General features: G+C 34.4%; 2 protein-coding genes across 15 annotated transcripts in view; one reads left to right on the top strand and one right to left on the bottom strand.

Moving 5' to 3' along the window:
- The window catches only part of LOC125645531 (lamin-B1-like), a 41445-nt gene extending 29327 nt beyond the window's left edge, over nucleotides 1–12118 (top strand). For 10 of the 14 annotated variants that reach the window (XM_056140271.1, XM_056140273.1, XM_056140272.1 and 7 more), the window contains 7 exons: nucleotides 1968–2043; nucleotides 3052–3282; nucleotides 4094–4178; nucleotides 6150–6249; nucleotides 6585–6757; nucleotides 7149–7249; nucleotides 10408–12118. In XM_056140271.1, coding sequence (XP_055996246.1) covers nucleotides 1968–2043; nucleotides 3052–3282; nucleotides 4094–4178; nucleotides 6150–6249; nucleotides 6585–6757; nucleotides 7149–7249; nucleotides 10408–10551 — 910 coding nt within the window. In that variant the 3' untranslated portion in view covers nucleotides 10552–12118. Of the gene's footprint in view, nucleotides 1–1967; nucleotides 2044–3051; nucleotides 3283–4093; nucleotides 4179–6149; nucleotides 6250–6584; nucleotides 6758–7148; nucleotides 7250–8638; nucleotides 8691–9705; nucleotides 9810–10407 lie in introns of all 14 variants that reach the window. The other 4 variants (XM_048871092.2, XM_056140269.1, XR_007359360.2 and 1 more) reach the window with 3 other exon arrangements.
- A 6524-nt stretch (nucleotides 12119–18642) lies between these two features.
- On the bottom strand, nucleotides 18643–19915 carry LOC125683752 (uncharacterized). The gene is made up of 2 exons (XM_056140266.1): nucleotides 19496–19915; nucleotides 18643–19108 (listed from the first exon to the last, which is right to left on the bottom strand). The coding sequence occupies exons 1-2, from the start codon at nucleotides 19839–19841 to the stop codon at nucleotides 18870–18872; spliced, it is 585 nt and encodes a 194-aa protein (XP_055996241.1). The 5' UTR covers nucleotides 19842–19915; the 3' UTR covers nucleotides 18643–18869.
- Nucleotides 19916–20313: the final 398 nt, after the last annotated feature.

Below are 20313 nucleotides of genomic sequence, written 5' to 3'. Positions count from 1 at the left end.
GTCTGCAATGGGGGACCACAATTTATTTTTATTTGCAATGTACCTGTATATAAATGCGACTTGAAGTTTATTGCCTGGTTAATGTAGGAGACCCCTGGTCAGACGCCTAAGACCCTCAAGCACAAACATACACAGGTATTGTGGTCATTGTGTTTATATTGTTTAACATCACAGATAGGAATTGGTTATGTGATGGAACACAGCACCTGACCTGTAGAAGGGATTTTTTTTGTTTAGGATATAAGTTTTAAACTATTGCTTTCCTGCAGTGTCCGTAACCCATCTCTCCAAAAAGTCCTCGACATGCTTATATAGAAAAGCTATATTAATTTTATAGGACAATTAATTCCTCTGTACTAATCTTTTCCATTCAGAATAGCAATAATTTTTAAATTTAGTGATATTGAATTTTAATATTTTATATCTCTGCTTGATAAATCTGTAGACTGATTAGTTGTATCTTTAGAAAACAGATTAACAACTCTATGTTTAAGATAACCAGACTGATTAATCAGAGACTGAGTATAGGCAGCTTACTGGCTTTTAGAATTAAGATTTATCAATATAAGAAAGATAACCCAACATAAGTTAATGAGCACAGTGAGTTTTATAATCTCTTCTACAGAAAATGACGGGAGAGCACAAAATAATGAGACACATTACAAGGATGACTAATAACTAATAGACTTTTGAATGAAATGTAGCTCACATGACTGTTTTTATGCCATCGAAGATCAGGGGCATATTGTTTTTGTCCTGTCTGTCATTCTGTCTGAAACTTTAACCTTGCTAATAACTTTTGAACAGTAAGTGCTAGAAATTTGATATTTTACATAAGTATTCCTTGTGACAAGACCTTTCTGTGGATACCAACAGTTTTGACCCCTTGACCTTGGAGTTTTACCTACTTTTTGAAAACTCTAACCTTGCTAATAACTTTTGAACAGTAAGTGCTAGAGCTTTGATGTTTCACATGAGCATTCCTTGTGACAAGACCTTTCCGTGGGTACTAAACCTTTTGACCTTGACATTTGACCTTCTTTTAAAAAAATCAACATTGGTCATAACTTCTAAATGGTAAATATTACAGCTTTCATATTGCACATGAGTATTTCTTGTGACAAGATCTTTCTACTGGTACCAAGATATTTGTCCTTGTGACCGTGGCCATCTTTGGAATTGGCCATTATCGGGGGCATTTGTGTTTCACAAACACATCTTCTTATAACTACAACACTGCTAACTATTTTGTTGTAGAGTTACTTGTACATGTTTGCAAAAGCAATTAATTATATTACTATATTTCTAATTTAGTTGATAATAGCTTTAGAATTGCAAAAAAAAATTATTTTATGAGACTAAAATTATTGAGAAATTATTTACATTGTGCACAAGTTATTTGTTCTCTATACAAATATTTATAATTAATAGGTTACCATGATTGCTTTTGGAATTAAAAGAATTAAAGAGCCATTTGCTGAATGCTCTTAACACACAAAATCAATTTAAAACTTTCTCCCAAACTTGTTTGACTGCGAGCAGTATTTGCCAACTGTCTGCCGAACCAAGAACACACATATATATATAGGAGGTGAAACTTGATAAGCAGCCATGGATAAATAATGCTTTTAACATGTACCCTGGCTAGATCAGAGTATTTAAATGGCCCGCTGTTGATTAAAGCATTGTCTTGTTGAGTAAATCCACTCCGGACTTGCCACTGGTTGATCAATACTAGCTACACTTAGTAACCATTGTAATCCCATAAACCCCACATTGCTTTTTTTTTTGAAAACGGGGCAGTTATTTTTTTAGGGATCTTTTCTTGTGCTATGTTAATGTTTTCTTTGGTGATCTTTAAATATTGATGGTTGACAGATCTGATATTTGTATGTGTGCGGAGATTTGAAGAAATCTGTCTCGAGCTTTTATTCACTGACAATGGAGTCTTCGAATTCTTTTGACAGTGCCATTGGTGAAATCAAAATTCTAGAAGTCAATCAAGAAGGAAAATACATACGATTAACAAATGAAGGCAAACAGGTAAGGTTCAAATGTGACAGTGTGATAGTTATTTATAACATAACAGTATCAATGTAAAGTTTCCAATTAATAAAATTTAAACAATCAAAACTTTACGAAGTATTTTGACAATTACCAATAACCAGCTGTGATTGTTTTTTACTTAAACATGCCTTTAGCACAAAATGGCCTTATTGTTGTGTGGTAGTGTGATTGAACATGAATTATCTACCCTTATCTTGTGTCTAGAAGCTTTATTTGTAAACCAAAGTGTGTATAGAAATTTTAACAATTTTGTTCAAAAGTTTTGAATAGAAAGCAGCAACACTATAGAAAATTTTTCCAGTACTGATATTTTGATTTGCCAAATTTTACAAGCTTGCAATTTGATAAAATTTATTCTAAAATAAAACAATTATGAATAAAAGATAAAACCATAATATTATTGTCCAGGATTTGATATTCAGATATGAAATACAAAAGACTTTGGCATGTGTTATGGCTGGGCCATCTTCTTGTTTGATCTGCCCTGACTGTCAATAGTGCTTTAGAAGTCACTTAATGCAACAGCAGATCAGTGTTTTTCCATGTTTTGGCATTTATATGCGCCTGTGGGCCCTTTAAAAAGCACAATAGCATTGATTTGATCATTTCAATGAGGGGTCATTGGATACAAACAAACGTTAATTTACTGTCAACATTGTAAAATTCACTTTTGCGAGACTTGCTTTGCAATGTCTCTGATTTTCAGTGATTGGCAGTGGGGATATTGAATGAATTATTCCATAACCACCAAACATTGAAGGTTATTTTCATTTAATCTTCTTATGAGGTATAAAAGCACTAATTAATTTTCACAGTTGAGATTAGGTGCAGGCAGACATTTAAATGAATTCACAGTAACAAATTTTGATTTGAAAATTACATGACAGTATGTGTCATGTATTTCACGTTGTGTTGTAAATATCAGACTCATAACATACATCGTCAGTTTATGTAATTATGTTTTAAATGAATTCTATGATATAGGAGGCAGAATTTGGAGGACACATGATACAACAAAATGTGGGCGGACACCCAGTGGCTGTTTACCGATTCCCCCCAAGAACAAAGTTCCCCGCTAACAATACCCTTACAGTGTGGGCTGGCTCAAATGACCATATTCTACACCAACCCCCAACAGACTATGTCTGGAAAGAGCAGCAGAAATGGGGCACGGGACCCGAGTGCACCACCATTCTGTGTAAACCTAACGGACAGGTGAGAAGATGTCCTATATTGAGAATACTTGTTTGGTAACCATTTCTATGTCGACAGGAATTTAATTTTCAAGAATCACAGCTGTCTCATGTTATGAGTATTTGAATTTGAATAGGATAAAAGTTTTTCTCCACTCTGTTTTTGTGGTTTCATTTTTCAATGAATGGGGGAAATAATGAACTTTTGCAAAAATGAACTCACCTTATAAATTACAAGTCAATGAAAGTTCAAAAGACTGTAAATGTATGAGAAAATCATATTTTGTTACTGAGATGAAGAAAAATTTTTAAAAAGTGCATTAAGGTGATGAATGGTATAAGATAAATAAGGACATTTAGATGACAGTGTACAATACACAACACAATACATGTGTTCAGACCGTTAGCATGCCCCAACACATCAACTGAAGTACAATAAATTGAAGTGTTGTTTGAAGAACTCTTGATGAAGGTGAATATAGTAATAAATTATGCAGTCAGCACTTTATGAAACATTAATAACTTGTGTTCTGGAGTGTCTAGGACGAAAGGTTAAGATCAAATACAGATAAGAAATAAGCCATTGTGCGATACATAGTCTAGAAGTGAGGCTATTGCCTTCAATTTTTCATTCAAATATTCATGATGGACTAGAATTAGAAGATTGCACTTAAAGTACATGTAAATGCACAAGAGCATAAATACCCACACTGGATGTTCTTGATCTTTGGTAAAACTTGTTCCAATGTAGATAATGTAAGTGCTTTTGAAATGGGGGGAAATGTGTCTGAGATAACACGAAATCTTTGTTAAACCTCTGATCTGAATTACAGGCAATAGCATGGACCACAGCTGCTCACAGATTTACAAAGAATGCATTTGAAGAGCCCTCACCAACCTCTCAGGCAGTGGTGGCAGGTAAGGCAGTTTATGGAATTTGTTATCAGTTAAAGGAAAATATGATGGTGAGAATTGTGGCAAATGAGTGTCTTGATTTCATTTTTATGGGTGTACCAACAAAATTGTCACTCCTTTGTTTTTCCATCTGTTACATATATATATTTAACATGAACATATCACATCAAAGCAAATTACAACATAGGTATTGTCAAGCAGGTCATCACCTTGCAAATATTACATTATTCAGAAGGTAACATTTTCAAACATTCACTTTAGATTAACGAATACATCCTTGACCTGTGACCTATAGAGATAAAGAGGTGTTTTCTTCCTCCCAGTGTATGTAACGAGCTTGAGACTGTAGGATTATAACACATTATTTTCGCAGTATCTGTAAGATTTGCTTTATTCCTTTACTAACTATGACCTGGATTATATGGTCTTTGACCCAGATATCAATTTGCAACTTCTTCATCCTTCTTGTCATCTCTATAACAATTATGAGAAGATAAACTACATTTTGTTGTAATGTTAACAACACTGTTACTTTAAAGTTTATGACCCATATATCAGTACAGATCTTTCTCTCTTATCTGCTGACCCAGATAAAAGTACAGATCTTTATCTGACCCAGATATCAGTACAGACCTCTCTCTATCTGCTGACCCAGATATTAGTACATATCTTCTCTCTATATGCTGACCCAGATATTGGTACAGATCTTTCTCTCTCTATCTGCTGACCAAGATATCAGAACAGATCTTTTCTTTCTCTACATGCTGACCCAAATATCAGTATATATAATTCTATCTGCTGACCCAGATATTGGTACAGATAGTTTCTCTCTCTTTCTGCTGACCCAGATATCAGTACAGATCCTTCTCTATCTGCTGACCCAGATATCAGTATATACCTTTCTCTATCTGCTGACCCAGATATCAGTACATATCTACATCTGCTGACTCAGATATCAGTAGAGATCTTTCTCTGTCTGCTGACCCAAATATCAGTACTGATCTTTATTAATACCCATCAATGTATCGTTCTTTGATACTGTGGATTTCATAGCGTGTGATCCGGTTTTCTGGATCCCCACACTGGTTTTCTGATTCCGTATCAGTATCCTCTGAAACTGATGCCATCACAATGACGTCACAATGCATCAACGCAACGTTTTTTGCATAAAATATTGGCAGCGTCACAAACAAAACTGCATACACAAAACATAATTTCACTGTATGTCTGTATTTTTGATAATTTGGATTACATTTAGTATCATATAAATGTGGATTTAAAATGCATAGGGGGTATATAATAAATTTATCATTACTACAGTAACTTGATTTGAAGAGTTGGATCACGTCTTGTTGACAGGCGCGGATCATCAGATCAAACTCGTCGCGTCTCGTGTGATCTGATGATCCGCGCCTGTCAACTCGACGTGATCCGACTCTTCGGATCAAGTTACTGTAGTAATAATATATATTTATCTGCTGACTCAAATATCAGTACAGATCTTTTCTTTCTTTATCTGCTGACCCAGATATCAGAACAGATCTCTCTTTCTATCTGTTGTATATTTAGCAAGTATGAGACAGAAAACTTGAATTGTCATCTTTTTTGTGGTGTCTTAAACATTGTTAAATTTAATCACTGTCGGTGAAGCTGAACCTTTTCTGTTCTTTTTTGGCGCACACGTAACTGCAACATTGCTGTATGTGATATATATTTCTTCGATATATGACAAATGTTGTGTTAAGTCCGTCTAGGTAGGGTGGATCCAATGCTTTAATGATTGCATTTACTTGCTGGAAGATTGTGAGGTTTTTATAAGAGTCCCCATGTCTTCTTGTCTCTAACAGGGTGAACATGACGTTATGATAGATTGATGAAATGCTTCATCCCACTTTACATCGACCTCAGATACACAATTCAAATCCTTTTGAAATCGTGTATGTCAGGTCTTCATATTTAGACTATGTTTTACAGATGGATTTGTTCAGGATGATCAAAACGTTGAGACGGACAGTCTAACAGAAATGACAGTCAACATCAATGAACCAAAACCGGACTCAGTTTATCTCAAAAGGTCGGGTATACTGCTACGGAATTCGAATTATGATTTGTTTGTCAACCAATGTTTTTGCACAGGAGGATGGTTATCTTTTTATTATCAAAAATAGCATCAAACTACAATTTTATTTACTAATGTCTATAGCATATTGATGATGAACAATTAAATCAAGCTCATTCTATTTTCAATGATAAGATTACAAATGCTTCATTTCTACTCAAGTTATCTGTACTGAATATTCTGGTAAATACATAGTAGACCAAGAACATTTATCTTAATTGAAATTTCACATTAGAGCTCAGTGTAAAGGAGAATTAAAAAATTGAACATGTATACCTTATTTTTAATAGAGAGAAACAGCAGCCCAATATTTTAACCCCACCCAAACACCCCCATGGCACTTCTCCAGGGAAAGAAATTCATCCCCACACGAGTCAGCCTCGTCCCTACACGTACGGAAATGACAACAGCAGTGTCAACAGACAGTCCAGGTCTCAGACGACACGGCCCGACCCTGTCAATGGTAAGAGAGGACTGGAAAACCCACTATAGATACTATGTCAATGTAGGATTTTCCATTCAAGGTGTTTAAACCATTGAAAAGAAGATAAATACAGAATGATTTTTACCATCTACTAGCATTCCATTATCCTCAATGTAAAGCTGCTTTTGGTAATTTTCCCGTACAATCTTATTAGAACTGCTATTTGTGAAGGCAAGAAGCCAGGGTCCAGTTGGACTAGAGTTAGTTAAGTTTAACTGACTGTCAACATCAAGTTTTGACTATTATGAATGTAAGAATTGATGTCAAGTTAACTATCAGTCAAAGTTAAGTAACCTTCTTGCAATTGTGTCCTGATCATTATTAATTAGACAGGAAATAGTGAGGAAATATTTGTTTTTCCCTCTAACAGGTCAGCCTTATGCAGGTTCTGCACAGAAGGTGGGTAGTGCTCCCTTAAAACGTTACACCCCTTCCAATATACGAGGAAACGGCTCTATTGTCAACAAAGCAGTAAGTTCACAAACATATTTTGTATAAGCTAATTGATGTATGTGTGTGTATAATATATATATATACATATAATATATAAAGACTTGAATGCAAAATGTTTCATATTACTATAAAATTGTATGCATAAAAGTGCTGCTTTCTTTCATGATTAAAAAGCGCATTTTGTTAGGTTGATGATACATATAGCTGTGGTCATTGAAGCTTTAAAAATTAACGTTAATTTGCATACACTGTTCTTCATTGACTAATATTGGATTTCTGGATAATATCAAATAACATTGACTAATGATCAAATATTGGAGCTGATGCTTACAGTGTATATATGAATAACCCCTTTTCACCTCTTCCCCAATTCACTAACCTTTCTTCCACACATTGTATGTACTTTCTGCAGGTGTAATCTTCATCATCCAGGTATTAACACCTGATGTCTAAAAAAAAATTCTTAGAGAGGGTGGTGTTCAGACAATATCCCATATGGGGAATTTGTACATACATGTATTGAGCATTGGTTGTTCTTTGGTTTTTATTCTACAATTTTTTTTTTAAAAGTCAATGAATTTAAAAAAAAAGAGAAAGTGTAATGCTGAATTCCTGTATTTTTAATGTATGCTGTGCAATGATTAGTTTTAATTTTTCAATTCTTACATACTTGACAAAACCTAGAAGAATGAAACTGGGTAAATGCTCACATGGAGGATGCATGTCTGTTGTTAATGTTGAATATGCATGATATGTAAATTATTTCCATGACAACATGTTTAGAACTCAGAGCATGGTTACTGCACTGTTTATTTCTTTCCTGTTTTCTGATGAAAATAGAAATAAAAGAGTGAAAAAAGTTAAGTGAAATATCATAAAACTATTGTCTAAAAATAGCTAGAAACTTTAGGCATTCTTATTGGCAAGAAGAATGAAAATTTTAAGAAGCGATTGGCAAGAAATAGCAGCTAACTTGGCTGTGCATTGTAATTAAATACTCACCTATATGTACATTGTATTGACTGTTGATAAATATAATTTTCTAACTAATACATAACACTTTGATTAATGAAATGTCACATTCTTTATGCATGATGTGTTCCTAGTTGTATGGTTTAATATTGAATGCATGCTGCTCAAGTTACTGCGCAAAAAGCTTGAAAATCATAATTGAATGTAAACTATATGGTACTAATTAGAATGCATTTTAAATGATATGCGTAGAGACCAAAAAGTGTTTTTTTTTAAATTAACATTTTACTACTGATGCATATATTTTTAATTGAATATACTGGTAGAGATTTCAGTTCCTGCAATCATACCTTTAGAGGGAAGAGAGAGACAAGTCTCAGACTTTAAACCTTTTGACTGGTTCTCTGAACTGGTTCTCTGATGTTTTATTTTCAGAACTCTAGTTTCCTGAACTACCTCCTGGCATCAGCTCCTGAACACTGAACATGTAACTTGTTCTCTCACTGTAACCCTCCATGTTCAAATCTTTGTTGTTTGAGTGTGCTGCAAATTGGGGAGGGGGTGTAAAAATATAAAAATAAGTTTTTCAGTTTTGTCTCTGAAAAAAAAAAACCATGCTCAGTTTAACACAAGATTAGAACATTTTGGGCCAGATTCCCCATAATGATTTGCATATCAAGTCTTGCAGGAATATCATGACAGAGCTTTTGGTGAGAGGTGTCCATAAGCATCAGCCTTTGTTAAATTTTTCATGCAAGACTTGGTGTACAGGATGCTAACCAAAACCAATTAATAAAGCTGTTAATTAATATCTCATTATCCTCCTGCATTAGTATGCTCATACTCAAATTCACTCATGAATGTTGTCAATAATTTCCCATGCATCTGAGAAATAAACATGTTTAAATGTACTGTATAAAATGAAACCAAAAAAATCTTTTGATGTTTGCCATGTGATGGCAGCAGGGAAAGATTTAATTATTAATCAATGTGTGTTTTTCTGACTTGCATCCCTCTATTCTAACAAAATCCAGGGCAATATTAACATTGATTGATAATATGGGCACTGAATAATAATTGACAAGAAATTTCTTGGAATTACCTCAAAACCGTGAATGCATCAAATCCCAGTAACTGATAGGAAACTTAAAATTGCACACCCAATGATTTGAATATTTTAAATTTTCTTGATAGTTATCCTATGTAATTTATTTCCCAAAGGGAGAAGATGAAACAACTCATTTATTTTTAAAAAGAATATAAGAAGAAAGAGAATCGATGTTTATTTGGCGAGTTAGGTTCTCCATGTCCTTGCACGTCATTTTTAGTGAAAAGTACTCATTGGATACATTCTGGGATGATGGAACAGGACAAATTCATTCTCATGTATCATCCTTTATACATTATCCTGTTGGTAGTCTGATAGTCCTTGAGGTGGATCTAGGATTTTGGTAGATGTGAGGGATGCAGGTCTAGCTAGAGCTGTGGTTGTTTGTTTGTAGGCCGGTACAATTCGTGTGGGCCCAGCCTCCCCCTTCTGTTCCCCCCTGCAGCAGGAGTATAGTAACAGTCGGCCTGCCTCACTCGTACGCTTCTCTACCTAGAGGTGCGTGGTCTTCGTATGCTTCTCTTCCTCAAGTCTGAAGTATAGTCATCTGTTTTTATGTGTATTTCCTGCTGACATGTTGCAGTAGGTTTTTTAAAGGTGTGACTCTGTCACAGGTTTGATCTAATAATGTATTTGTAGTAAAGAAACAAAATTAAAACATTTTTAAGATCAAGGGATCATCACAGCTTTTTCTATGTCAATGTACTGGAGTAAAACTCTATGCTTAATACAGAACTGTAAGTTTAAAAGTAGTGCTTTAATGACAGAGCTATACAGAAATATTCCCGTGTAAAACGGAGTTCCAAGAAATTTGGAATATATCTAACAGTGACTGAAGTGTGAATAATTTGTATTGACATTAACATAATTGATGTGAATAAAAACAATCTGACAGTGTGCTGTGATACCTTACCATTGATATCTCTCTATGTATGATGGTGTTCTTACAATTCAGACTCTTGAAATATTTCTACACCATTTTGTAATTAACATTGAAAGCATATAAACAAATTCAGTCACATCAAACAATGATAGCATCATTGATTGTATAATACTACAATGCCAATTTTAATTTTTGGGTTTTTTTTCTTTGTAGGATGTAGGTAAAACTTCCAGTCCACCAAATCCTTTCATGTCACCACATGTCAAGTTTCAAACAGGCCTAGATCAGATTCGCTCCCAACACAATGAGGATTTCATGCCACCTATGCCCCGCCCTCCTCTCTTCTCATCGTGGTAGCTCTTCTAATTTATGTAGCTTCTCCAACATGACTCTAGATGTGTCCAGTCAGAGAACGGATCAATGGAAGCGTGAACGTTTGCTGTTTTGCGGAAAGATTTGATACAGCCTGGGAAACACCGTACATTTCGGCATTGTAGTGTCACAGTGGACATCTGTATTGGAAGTATTAAGAAATTTCTCTGACATTCTGTGAGAACTGATACCATCGAGGTTCAGTTGATCATTAAATCTGTGGGTATACTAGTAATCTCAATCATTGTGTAACATATGACTTTGAGAGGAGGTGGGAGGGGTTTGTCCTACATACTGCTGTAGATAACAAATAATGGTAGCTTTCTGTATATAACACTATTGAACACAAACAATAGATACTATCCACAAGTGAAGATGTGTGTTTTAATTTCAGTATACCATTAATGTTCTTTGTAATTTGTTTTGATTTTTTACTTGAAAGATACTGTCACCAAGTATGCATGTAGACAATTACTGTCATGTAGACAATTACTGTCCAATTCATTGTGACTTTTCTAGCCTGTTTGTTTGCTCACATTTTCTCACGTGCCGTTTTGAAAAAATCAACAGGGTCTGTGATATTTTTTTTTATTCCAAAATAGAAACTTGTCTGCACATTGTGAGTTCATGATTAGAAGTTTTGGTGAATGTGATAGGCTCTTTGCTTTCTTACCTTTGTATTAGAAATTTGTGATTTGATATATCGATAAACATTCCATTTGCTAGTGTTTGTGAAAGGAAAGTTAAGCCCTGTTGTGTAGGACTTGGATATCATTTGTAATTCTATAGGCTGTCTTAATATATATCCCTAGAATTTCAATTGATCACATTTATATATGTGTGTAGAGAGAGAGAGAGAAATTGATTGTTTATGTGAAAAAGTCATTTAGTTATTAATGGCACAGAGCTTACAATGATTATTGCAGACGTGCACAGATAGAAATACGAAGCAGTATTTATGTAAAACAAGCATAATAGATGTGAGAATGTACAGAAGTTTTGTTAGAAGTATTTCTATTATATTGCAGAGTATTTTTACTGTGATAAATCGCCATGGCCATATATATATATACTTTGTCTGCTGAAAACAATATGATGCCTTGGATATCAACAATCGCATTTCATTGCGAAAGTTTTATGAAAATGTTGTGTAAGAGTTGATTGTTCACAGTAAATGAATTCTATAAATATTCTGGATAAAGGAATTCATTGTCTAAATCAAACAGTCCAGTGGCTTTCCACTTCCAATGTTTGTGATAAGAAGGAATCCGGGTTGTACAGATTCCTCAGTATGCAGGTTTTTATTTACTTTCTATTCAAGTGCTATATCCACAAATGTTATGCGGAATGTGACTCGTGTAGACTGCGCTGTATCAAACGTTTTATTTTATCTTTTATTTCTTGTTCCATCCATGATTGTTATCTGTGATAATCTATGTTATATTTTTTTAGTATTCAAATTATAGAATGACTAGACAACATTTAACAAATTTTTGCTAATTTTGATAGAGTACATATTTATACAAAGAGCTTAATAAATATGTAGAAATAATATTGTGTTCAGGTTCTGTTGTAAACAAAATTATGTTCACTGATATATTCGAATTATCAGTTTAGGAAATTCTTTTTTTAAAAACTAGCAGTTGAGTGTAGAACGTCAAACTACACACCGGTCGTGGTTGCCGAGTGCTTAGGACGTTCAATTCACAACCAGGAGGTCCTGGGTTTGATCCCGGTACCGTTTTGAACCTAACACATTTTACATTAGTAGTGACTGTTCCATTGCCTGAAGTCATAAAAAGGTAGGTCACGGTGGCATTGCATGCTAAAGAACTCGCTGCTACGACATTGAGCGCTATGCACTGAAGTTTGGGGCACTTCACCCACTCCTGGTGAAGTCTATGTGAAAGAAAAATTATCAAATGGGACGTAAAGATATGAAGATAAACTGGGTATTGCAGCATACATACCCTGGTCGGTTTAAATTGTAAACGTGTTTCTTCATACTAGCATGGTTTTACAAAATTTTCCTACATATTTCAAACTTCCACACCACCTAGGTTAATAGGTCCCAAGGATCATTTCCTAGAAATACTGTACATGACAACGCTGTCATATTGACTTTCCGTATTTGACAACATAGTTTTAAAAAATTGTTTCTATACATGTACCTTCCTGTATAAAATTTCAAACCTCTATATTGTGGGCTGCGTTCTGTAACCAGACCCGGAGGTCATTGTGTGGGCAATCGTGAAATTAAATTATATTGCAGAATGATACCTGTACTTGCATATTAATTACTTTGACAAAATAACTGTTCCTAGTGTTTCTCAAGATTTTTAATTAATTTTCTAGTTTATTCCTACGACGTTACCGTATACTACACAAAACATTTGGTGATTTTAAGAGCCATTCTCTGTAAGCATCAAAATTTTTATTATACGGGTGGATAGGTACCCTCACCGATTTTGCTGAAATTTGGCATATAGTGATTATTTGATACCCTCTCATAGAATTTGGTACCAAAATTCGTATTTGAGGTACCGTTACAATGGTAACAAGAACACTTTGAAAACAGCTCCCAAGATGCTTAAAAATGCTCGATTTTGGCCTGTTTTTGATTAAACATAAACAAATTAATTTTACTGATGTACAAATATCTCTGTTGCTTGCTTAAAGATTAGGTTCAGCATAATAAATTCTTAATAAAACATCAATGAATCAATATTGGATTACCTATTGTTCCTGAAGTTGAAAATTCAATGTTTTAGCATTTTCATTATTTTTTTTTTAAAAGAAATTTTAAGCCATTTTATGACATCATTTACAGGAAAACACAACACAACACAAAACACAAAAAAAGTTATATATGATTTAATTTATCCCATTATGTGTAAAATATAAAAAAAAAAACACCCAAAAACTACCAATGTCTTATTTTGCTAAATAAAATTATATAGCTTGAAAAATTGGTTGCCATGGTAACATGAAAAATCTCATGATATGAATATATGAGTCAAATTTTAATAATTTATCAATATAATATCCTTTATCTATTAAATTTGGCATAAACAATGATAAATATCATGAATTCTCATGTTATGAAATATTTCAGTTGCCATAGCAACCATATTTCAATATTTTATAACAAGGTTTTAATAAGTAAACTATAGTATGCTAATTTGTATCAGAAACCATTACAGGTCTGCTTATTACCATGTGATAGTGTAAACTCATTGTCATATTATATTTGAACATATAAATTGATGTAAAAGTAAGCTTAAATTAATTAGCAATATAAATGATTAATTCTTTTGTTACCATAGCAACCATTATAAGATACATGTATATGGTTCCTTTAAGTTTTGAAGAAAAGTGCTGACTATAAAACTGATTTGTGTCAGGAAGCAGAAACGTGTGTACCTATTGTTACGGTAAGTGAAAGTGTTCTGTCATAATCTTAATAATTGTTATAGAGTACAAATTTCATAATTTCCATGGATCAGTTATAAGTTGGTGTAGCAAACATTTAAAAAATCTTCAAGTCAAAAGGCATTGGTAGAAGATTATTACATTTAAAATGAAAATCAAATTTTTTTAATGTGTTTGAATTACTTTGTATTGATAAGAATTTTTAATTTTCACTAGATAAAATTAATATTTATCTCTAGGTATTTCCTGTAAAAGCATTTTATGACTCTGTTTAATCATTTGAATTTAATTATTACAAAGGGGAAAATATGAAGAAAAATGTTACTATAGAAATGATAGGGCCAGTAACCATAATCATTGAAACAATTTAATGTACTTCAGTAGATTTATTCTATAATATCATAACTTTATCTTTGTATTCATAGGCTCGTTAAATATACTAATTAAGAAAGAATTCAATTTGTAGTTTAGTTGCTATAGAAACATACTTCCATGGAAACATTATGTTGGCTATTTAGATTTCTTTTCATTTGCATTTTAAACTACAAGTATTTTACCTACTTATACTCAGTTGAGTCTCAGTTTTGACCAGAGATAGCTAGTCCAAAAGTCCTGTTATGAAAATGTTGGTAATCTGACTGTTTTGTCTCCATGGAAACATTAAATAGGAACTGTAGCAGCTACATGTAACTGTAGTATATTAATGATTGGGTATGCATTTTTCCCCCAACACATCCATTGTTTATAACAACACAATTTACAAGGGTGCGGGATTGCTGTTGTTAAGTACATAAGTGCACTTTTCTAATTACTTTGTAGCAAATAATTTCATTCATTTCCATGAATATCAGATTCTGTGATGACAGCATTAAAAAGATTTGCAATGCAAAATCAATGCCTATTAAAATTCCCAACACATCCATTGTTTATAACAACACAATTTACAGGGGTGGGGGATTGCTGTTGTTAAGAACAGGTTTAGGTTTTGTATCAAAATTATAATATGGGTTTATGTGTCATACATGTAGATAAATGACTTATAAGATGCATGCATTACAAAAAATACTGCCCAACTTTCAATTCAGGGTGGGGGTGGGGTATTATTTTGTTTTTAAAGGCAAATTTTGTGTCCATCTTGGTTATATTAAGAATTTGTCAATAAATTTAAAGTTGTCCTGTTTCTGTCAGACGTATTCTGACTGTTTTCTATTAGATTAAAATTATACATTTTGAATTGCAGTCAAAATAGCTTAATTAAATAGCAATGGAAATTAAATGAAAAATGGATATACACATTTTTATAAAGGAAAATTCAATATTTACTGAGGCTCATGCCTTTGCACAAAATTGGATGTCTTGTTGCCATGGAAACACGAGTCATAGCCCATTTTTAAAGGTGTCATGATTAAAGGACTGAAGTATGTATACTTTGGGCAAAAATTCGTCAAAATCCGTGTCGGTCGCTTTCCACATGTTTTGATGCTTATAGAGAATGGCTCTTAAGATCTTTCGAAATTACTGATTTTATTCAATTTCAGCAATCCGGAAAACATAGGTAACTACACAACTCAAGATAAGTTGCAATAACAAAATTTATAGGAATGGTTCTCAGTACCTGTAACTTTTTAAGTTAAACGCCTTATTGCATACATATACAAGATATGCCCAATCATATACAGTACCAAACAAGAAGCCCACAGGCCTTATCGGTCACCTAAGTACTAGTGTATCACTACTCCTAAGGGCTATGAAATCTAGAAAAAATTTCCTGTTCTGAAATCTAAGCTAAAATCTAATGTTCAGCAACAATATAAAATAAGATGTGTTCTTAAAACTTCAGTGCCCTCAAAAGTGCAAACACCTCCAGATGAAAGGCTTTACATAATATAATATGTGTATTAACATTAAAAGATATGACTAATTTGGACCCATATCCTAGAGTCAAAACCCTGGGTTGTGAAATTCATCATTTTTATACCCCCACCCCTCAACAAAGTTGTGGGGAGTATACTGAAATCTGGTTGTCCGTCCGTCTGTAGACTCAATGGTTTTCAGGCTCTAAAGCGTTATTCTTTCCACCTACAGTCACCATTTCATACATATGGACTACCCATGGGACAAAGATGATCCCTATCAATTTTGGGGTCCAAAGGTCAACTGCACTACTAGAGAAGAGACTATCCAAGGTTTTGTCATGCCCTTTCTTTTTTACACTCAGGAAAGAGGTCATTTATACCTATTAACAACACCCTTTGGGAGATTGGGGTGAGCGGGGGGTAATCTTAGTGAGCATTGTTCACAGTACTCTTGTTTGTACATCCTTTTCTGCTATTCCTAAGTATGCATTTAGATTTTATACAGTATCAGCAAACTTACACATATATACTATAAACTAAGTTTGATCCCACCCTAATACAAAAACCCATATCCCTGTAATCATCAAATTTACAATTATGGTAAAGGACTGCATGTACCTGCTCTTTCTAAATATTCATTTAGTTTCAATTTAGTATCAATAACACTAAAGACGATGCTATTTAAGTGTTTTACACCTACCCCTGGGATCATGAAATATACATTTTTGGTAGAGGCCTTCCTGCTCTACATCACTATGCATTTAGTTTTTCTCAAACATGTGCGGTTGTAGAGAAAATCTTTGAAAATTGGTCAATCTTGGGCAGTTTTTGCCACGCCCCAGGGGTGCCGGAAACTTAAAATTTACAATTTATGTCCCCCTTGTTTCAAAGATGCTTCATACCAAACTTGAAAAGAATTGGAATGGTAGTTAAGAAGAAGTAAAAAACATTCTGTTGTTTAAACATTTTGACCATTTTGGCCCCACCCTAATACCAAAACCCTTACCCCTGGGATCATCAAATTTACAATTTTGGTAAAGGACTATCTGCTCTTTCTAAATATCTATTTAGTTTTAAATTAGTATCAATAGTACTAAAGAAGATGTTATTTGAATGTTTTACACATAAACACTCTATAGTAAGTGTGGTCCCCGCCCTGGGGTCAGAACCTCTACCTCGAGAATCACGAAATTTACAATTTTGGTAGAGACCTTCCTGCTCTACATCACTATGCATTTAGTTGGTGGGGTTTTGTGTGTGTGTGTGTGTTTTTTTTTTTTTGTTTTTTTTTTTGTTTGTTTTTACACATGTGCGGTTCTAGAGAAGATTTTTGAAAATTGGTCAATTTTGGGCAGGTTTTGTCCCGCCTCTAGGGCCCCAATGATGCAGGAGTCCTGAAATTTATAATTTATGCCCCCCTTGTCCCAAGGATGCTTCATACCAAATTTGAAAAGAATTGGAATAGTAGTTATCAAGAAGTTAAAAATGTTCAATTGTTAACGCCTGACGGACGACAACCAATTGCAATAGGTCACCTGAGTTTACAATGTTGCTACTTCTGTATCTACAGACTTATTAGTCGTGAGAAACAGACGGTCGGACTTAGAAGAGGATATTACAAAATTGTACACGAAATCAAAAACTTTCCCTAGAAATTTCTGGTATAAAGAAAAATAGTCCTTCAATTATGATGACATTTACCTCAATAGTTTAATGCTCCAAGTTTCATGTGTTGGTTGTAGCTACAGGTTCTGATACTGTTGTTATACCTGTATGTGCTATAATTCGTGTAACTACCAAAATTACGCGTAAAACATGTAGGAGAGTATTCGGGTACACGCTGCACTGTACGTATTCCTGTACATTGTACGTTTATACCAAGTTTGCAAAGATAAGTTGCCATATGTAATTTTATATATATTTTTAGGTATTGTATATGTAATTAAATTTCTAAATCGTCAGTAATACGTGTATTTTACTTGATACAATATATGTGTTTAACTTATCCCTGTTATTCTATGTGCTATGCATTGTTTGAATTGATGTCTAGTTCCTGGGATGAAGATTCGGAAAGGAGACATGTATAACTATACTTGTCGGAAGATGCAGTTTGATTCAGTGGTTCTGAAGATATCCACAGACTGAGTGACGATTGACAGGAACAGATGCAAGATTATACTTGGCTGATGCACAGAGTGACATTTCCCACAGATCGTGAAGAGGGAAACCACCGCGTGAAATGTACATCATGTACCACTCTAAACTTATATAAATTCCTTGTCACAATTCTAAGTATTTTGTGACACTAAATAACCTAACAGTGGTTAATTTGTCCCCCCCCCCCCCCCACTCTTCGATTGAATTTTTTTATAAAAATGATATTATTTTTTTTGCTATTTAGAAGTTTAAATGCAAGGTGAAGATAACGAACAGTGATCAATCTCATAACTCTTACAACCAATACAAAATAGATAGTTGGGCAAACACGGACCCCTGGACACACCAGAGGTGGGATCAGGTGCCTAGGAGGAGTAAGCATCCCCTGTTGACCGGTCACACCCACCGTGAGCCCCATATCCTGATCAGGTAAACGGAGTTATCCGCAGTCAAAATCAGTGTGCCAAGAACGGCTTAACAATCGGTATGAAACACGTCAGACAGCATTTGACCCTCTAGGGAGGCAAAAAAGGTACAAATATGGTGGCACCTCCATTTGAACATTTTCTGGATACACACTTCCCCACAGCAGGTGAAGTCTTGATATGTGGGGGGGGGGACAACAAAAATATTGCGTAATGAATTATTTTATTCAATTTCAGCATCACTGGTAGAGAAGCCATCCAGAAAATGACGTCCTTCCTCTGGTGTTACTATGGATTCCATTGGTAGATGTTTCATGTGTTCGGATGAACACGTGATCACCAGCATTCACATCAGTTATCACTAGATTACTTCCTTCATGCCATCCAGTTGTACTTTTACTTTCTTCATAAACAGCACCAATTGCTTTTCCATTTACGACAATTTCAAGAGATACCCAAGAACCATGTTCAATGCATATGGAGAAATGAAAGGCATAAATCCCGGATACAGGGGGGATGAAAATTCCATCGTCTTTGTTGTAGCCATTCCCTCGGTGATTTGTACGACGTCGTAAATTAGAGTATGATGAGTGGGAAGAGACGCGGCACTATTGCTAGACATGTAGCTGTAGAAGGCAACTGCAGAAACTGGTGTTGATGAGGTAGGAGGGACTGGAAAAGACAATAAATGATAAACAGATATACCAGTGTGTCACCTGTTGCTTTATTGGATTATTGGGCGCTGTAAATAATTTGTTACATATTTTTATGTTCAAAGGATGCATTCGATCATCGATATCTTCGTTATATATAATTTCATCGACTACATTTCAGATAACGGTTAACGTAGGTATTTATTTTATAACTTTTTTTAATAAAATATAATTCCTGCAACTCAAGTATAATGTAAAACGACGAGAATGTTTAATATAGGAATGATTTTATACCAAAAAAACTCAACAACCACAATCCTCCGTTAACAAGCTATCAGACGAGCAACATAGCCGTCCTGATGGAATACTAGTAATACAAAACGATTTTACTTAGCAGGAGGCGTACTTATTCTTGCGACTGGTTCCTTATCTCTCCTGTTTACCATTTCGCTGCCCCTTTCTGTCTCAACCTTTCCCATATCTTGTATAAAAGACATTTCCACTTTTTCTTCCGTAACGTCATCTTCACTGGTGTCCAGAGAATCACATGAGACGCATCGTTTCTTCACCAAATCCAGATCGTCTTTCAACTGCTTGTTCTCCAGACCGAGATTTTCTAGGATCTTTTTTAATTCCCGGTTTTCTTTCTGTAGTAAATCTATTCGTCTCTCGACGCTTTTCCTCCACATTTCGTCATCTACCCCATTTACTTTACAAATCTGCAATAAGACAAGTAACAATGGTAGAAACATGGTACTGTGCGTAATCAATCCCAATTGTATGCTAGGTCAGGCACTCAGGCACTGAGTCTTATCAGAAAGCTCTTACAGTTATATGTACATCAATGCACGATTACAACACGATTAGAATTTCTCCGAAACATACTGACGCCATTGTAAAGAATAATGTATATACATGTACATTTTCTACATTAATGTCTTTTATAATTTGTTTTCATTTTTACTTGAAAGATAGCGTCACCAAGTATGTATGTAGGCAATTACAGTCTCATTCATCAAGACTTTTCTAGCCTATATGTATGTAGGCAATTACAGTCTCATTCATCTAGACTTTTCTAGCCTCTGTGTTTGCTCACCTTTTCTCACGAGTCGTTTTGAAACAAGATGCGGAAAGGCTTTATCAGTCACCTGGGTACTAGTGAAAAGTCTCACAAGTACCAAGGGCTATGGAATCTAGAAATAATAAGCCTCTATCTTTGCTTGT

This window comes from Ostrea edulis, chromosome 6 (genome assembly GCF_947568905.1).
Source record: "Ostrea edulis chromosome 6, xbOstEdul1.1, whole genome shotgun sequence".
Taxonomy (NCBI): Eukaryota; Metazoa; Mollusca; class Bivalvia; order Ostreida; family Ostreidae; genus Ostrea; species Ostrea edulis.
The sequence above is the reverse complement of the archived record's forward strand: the minus strand, read 5'-3'. Positions and strand labels throughout refer to the sequence as shown.

Excerpts from the sequence above, each read along its gene's own strand:
- LOC125683752 (XM_056140266.1), bottom strand. The coding sequence starts at position 19,841 with ATGTTTCTACCATTGTTACTTGTCTTATTGCAGATTTGTAAAGTAAAT. Across the intron at positions 19,109-19,495 it reads GGAACCAGTCGCAAGAATAA|TCCCTCCTACCTCATCAACA; the intron begins GTACGCCTCCTG and ends TGTCTTTTCCAG.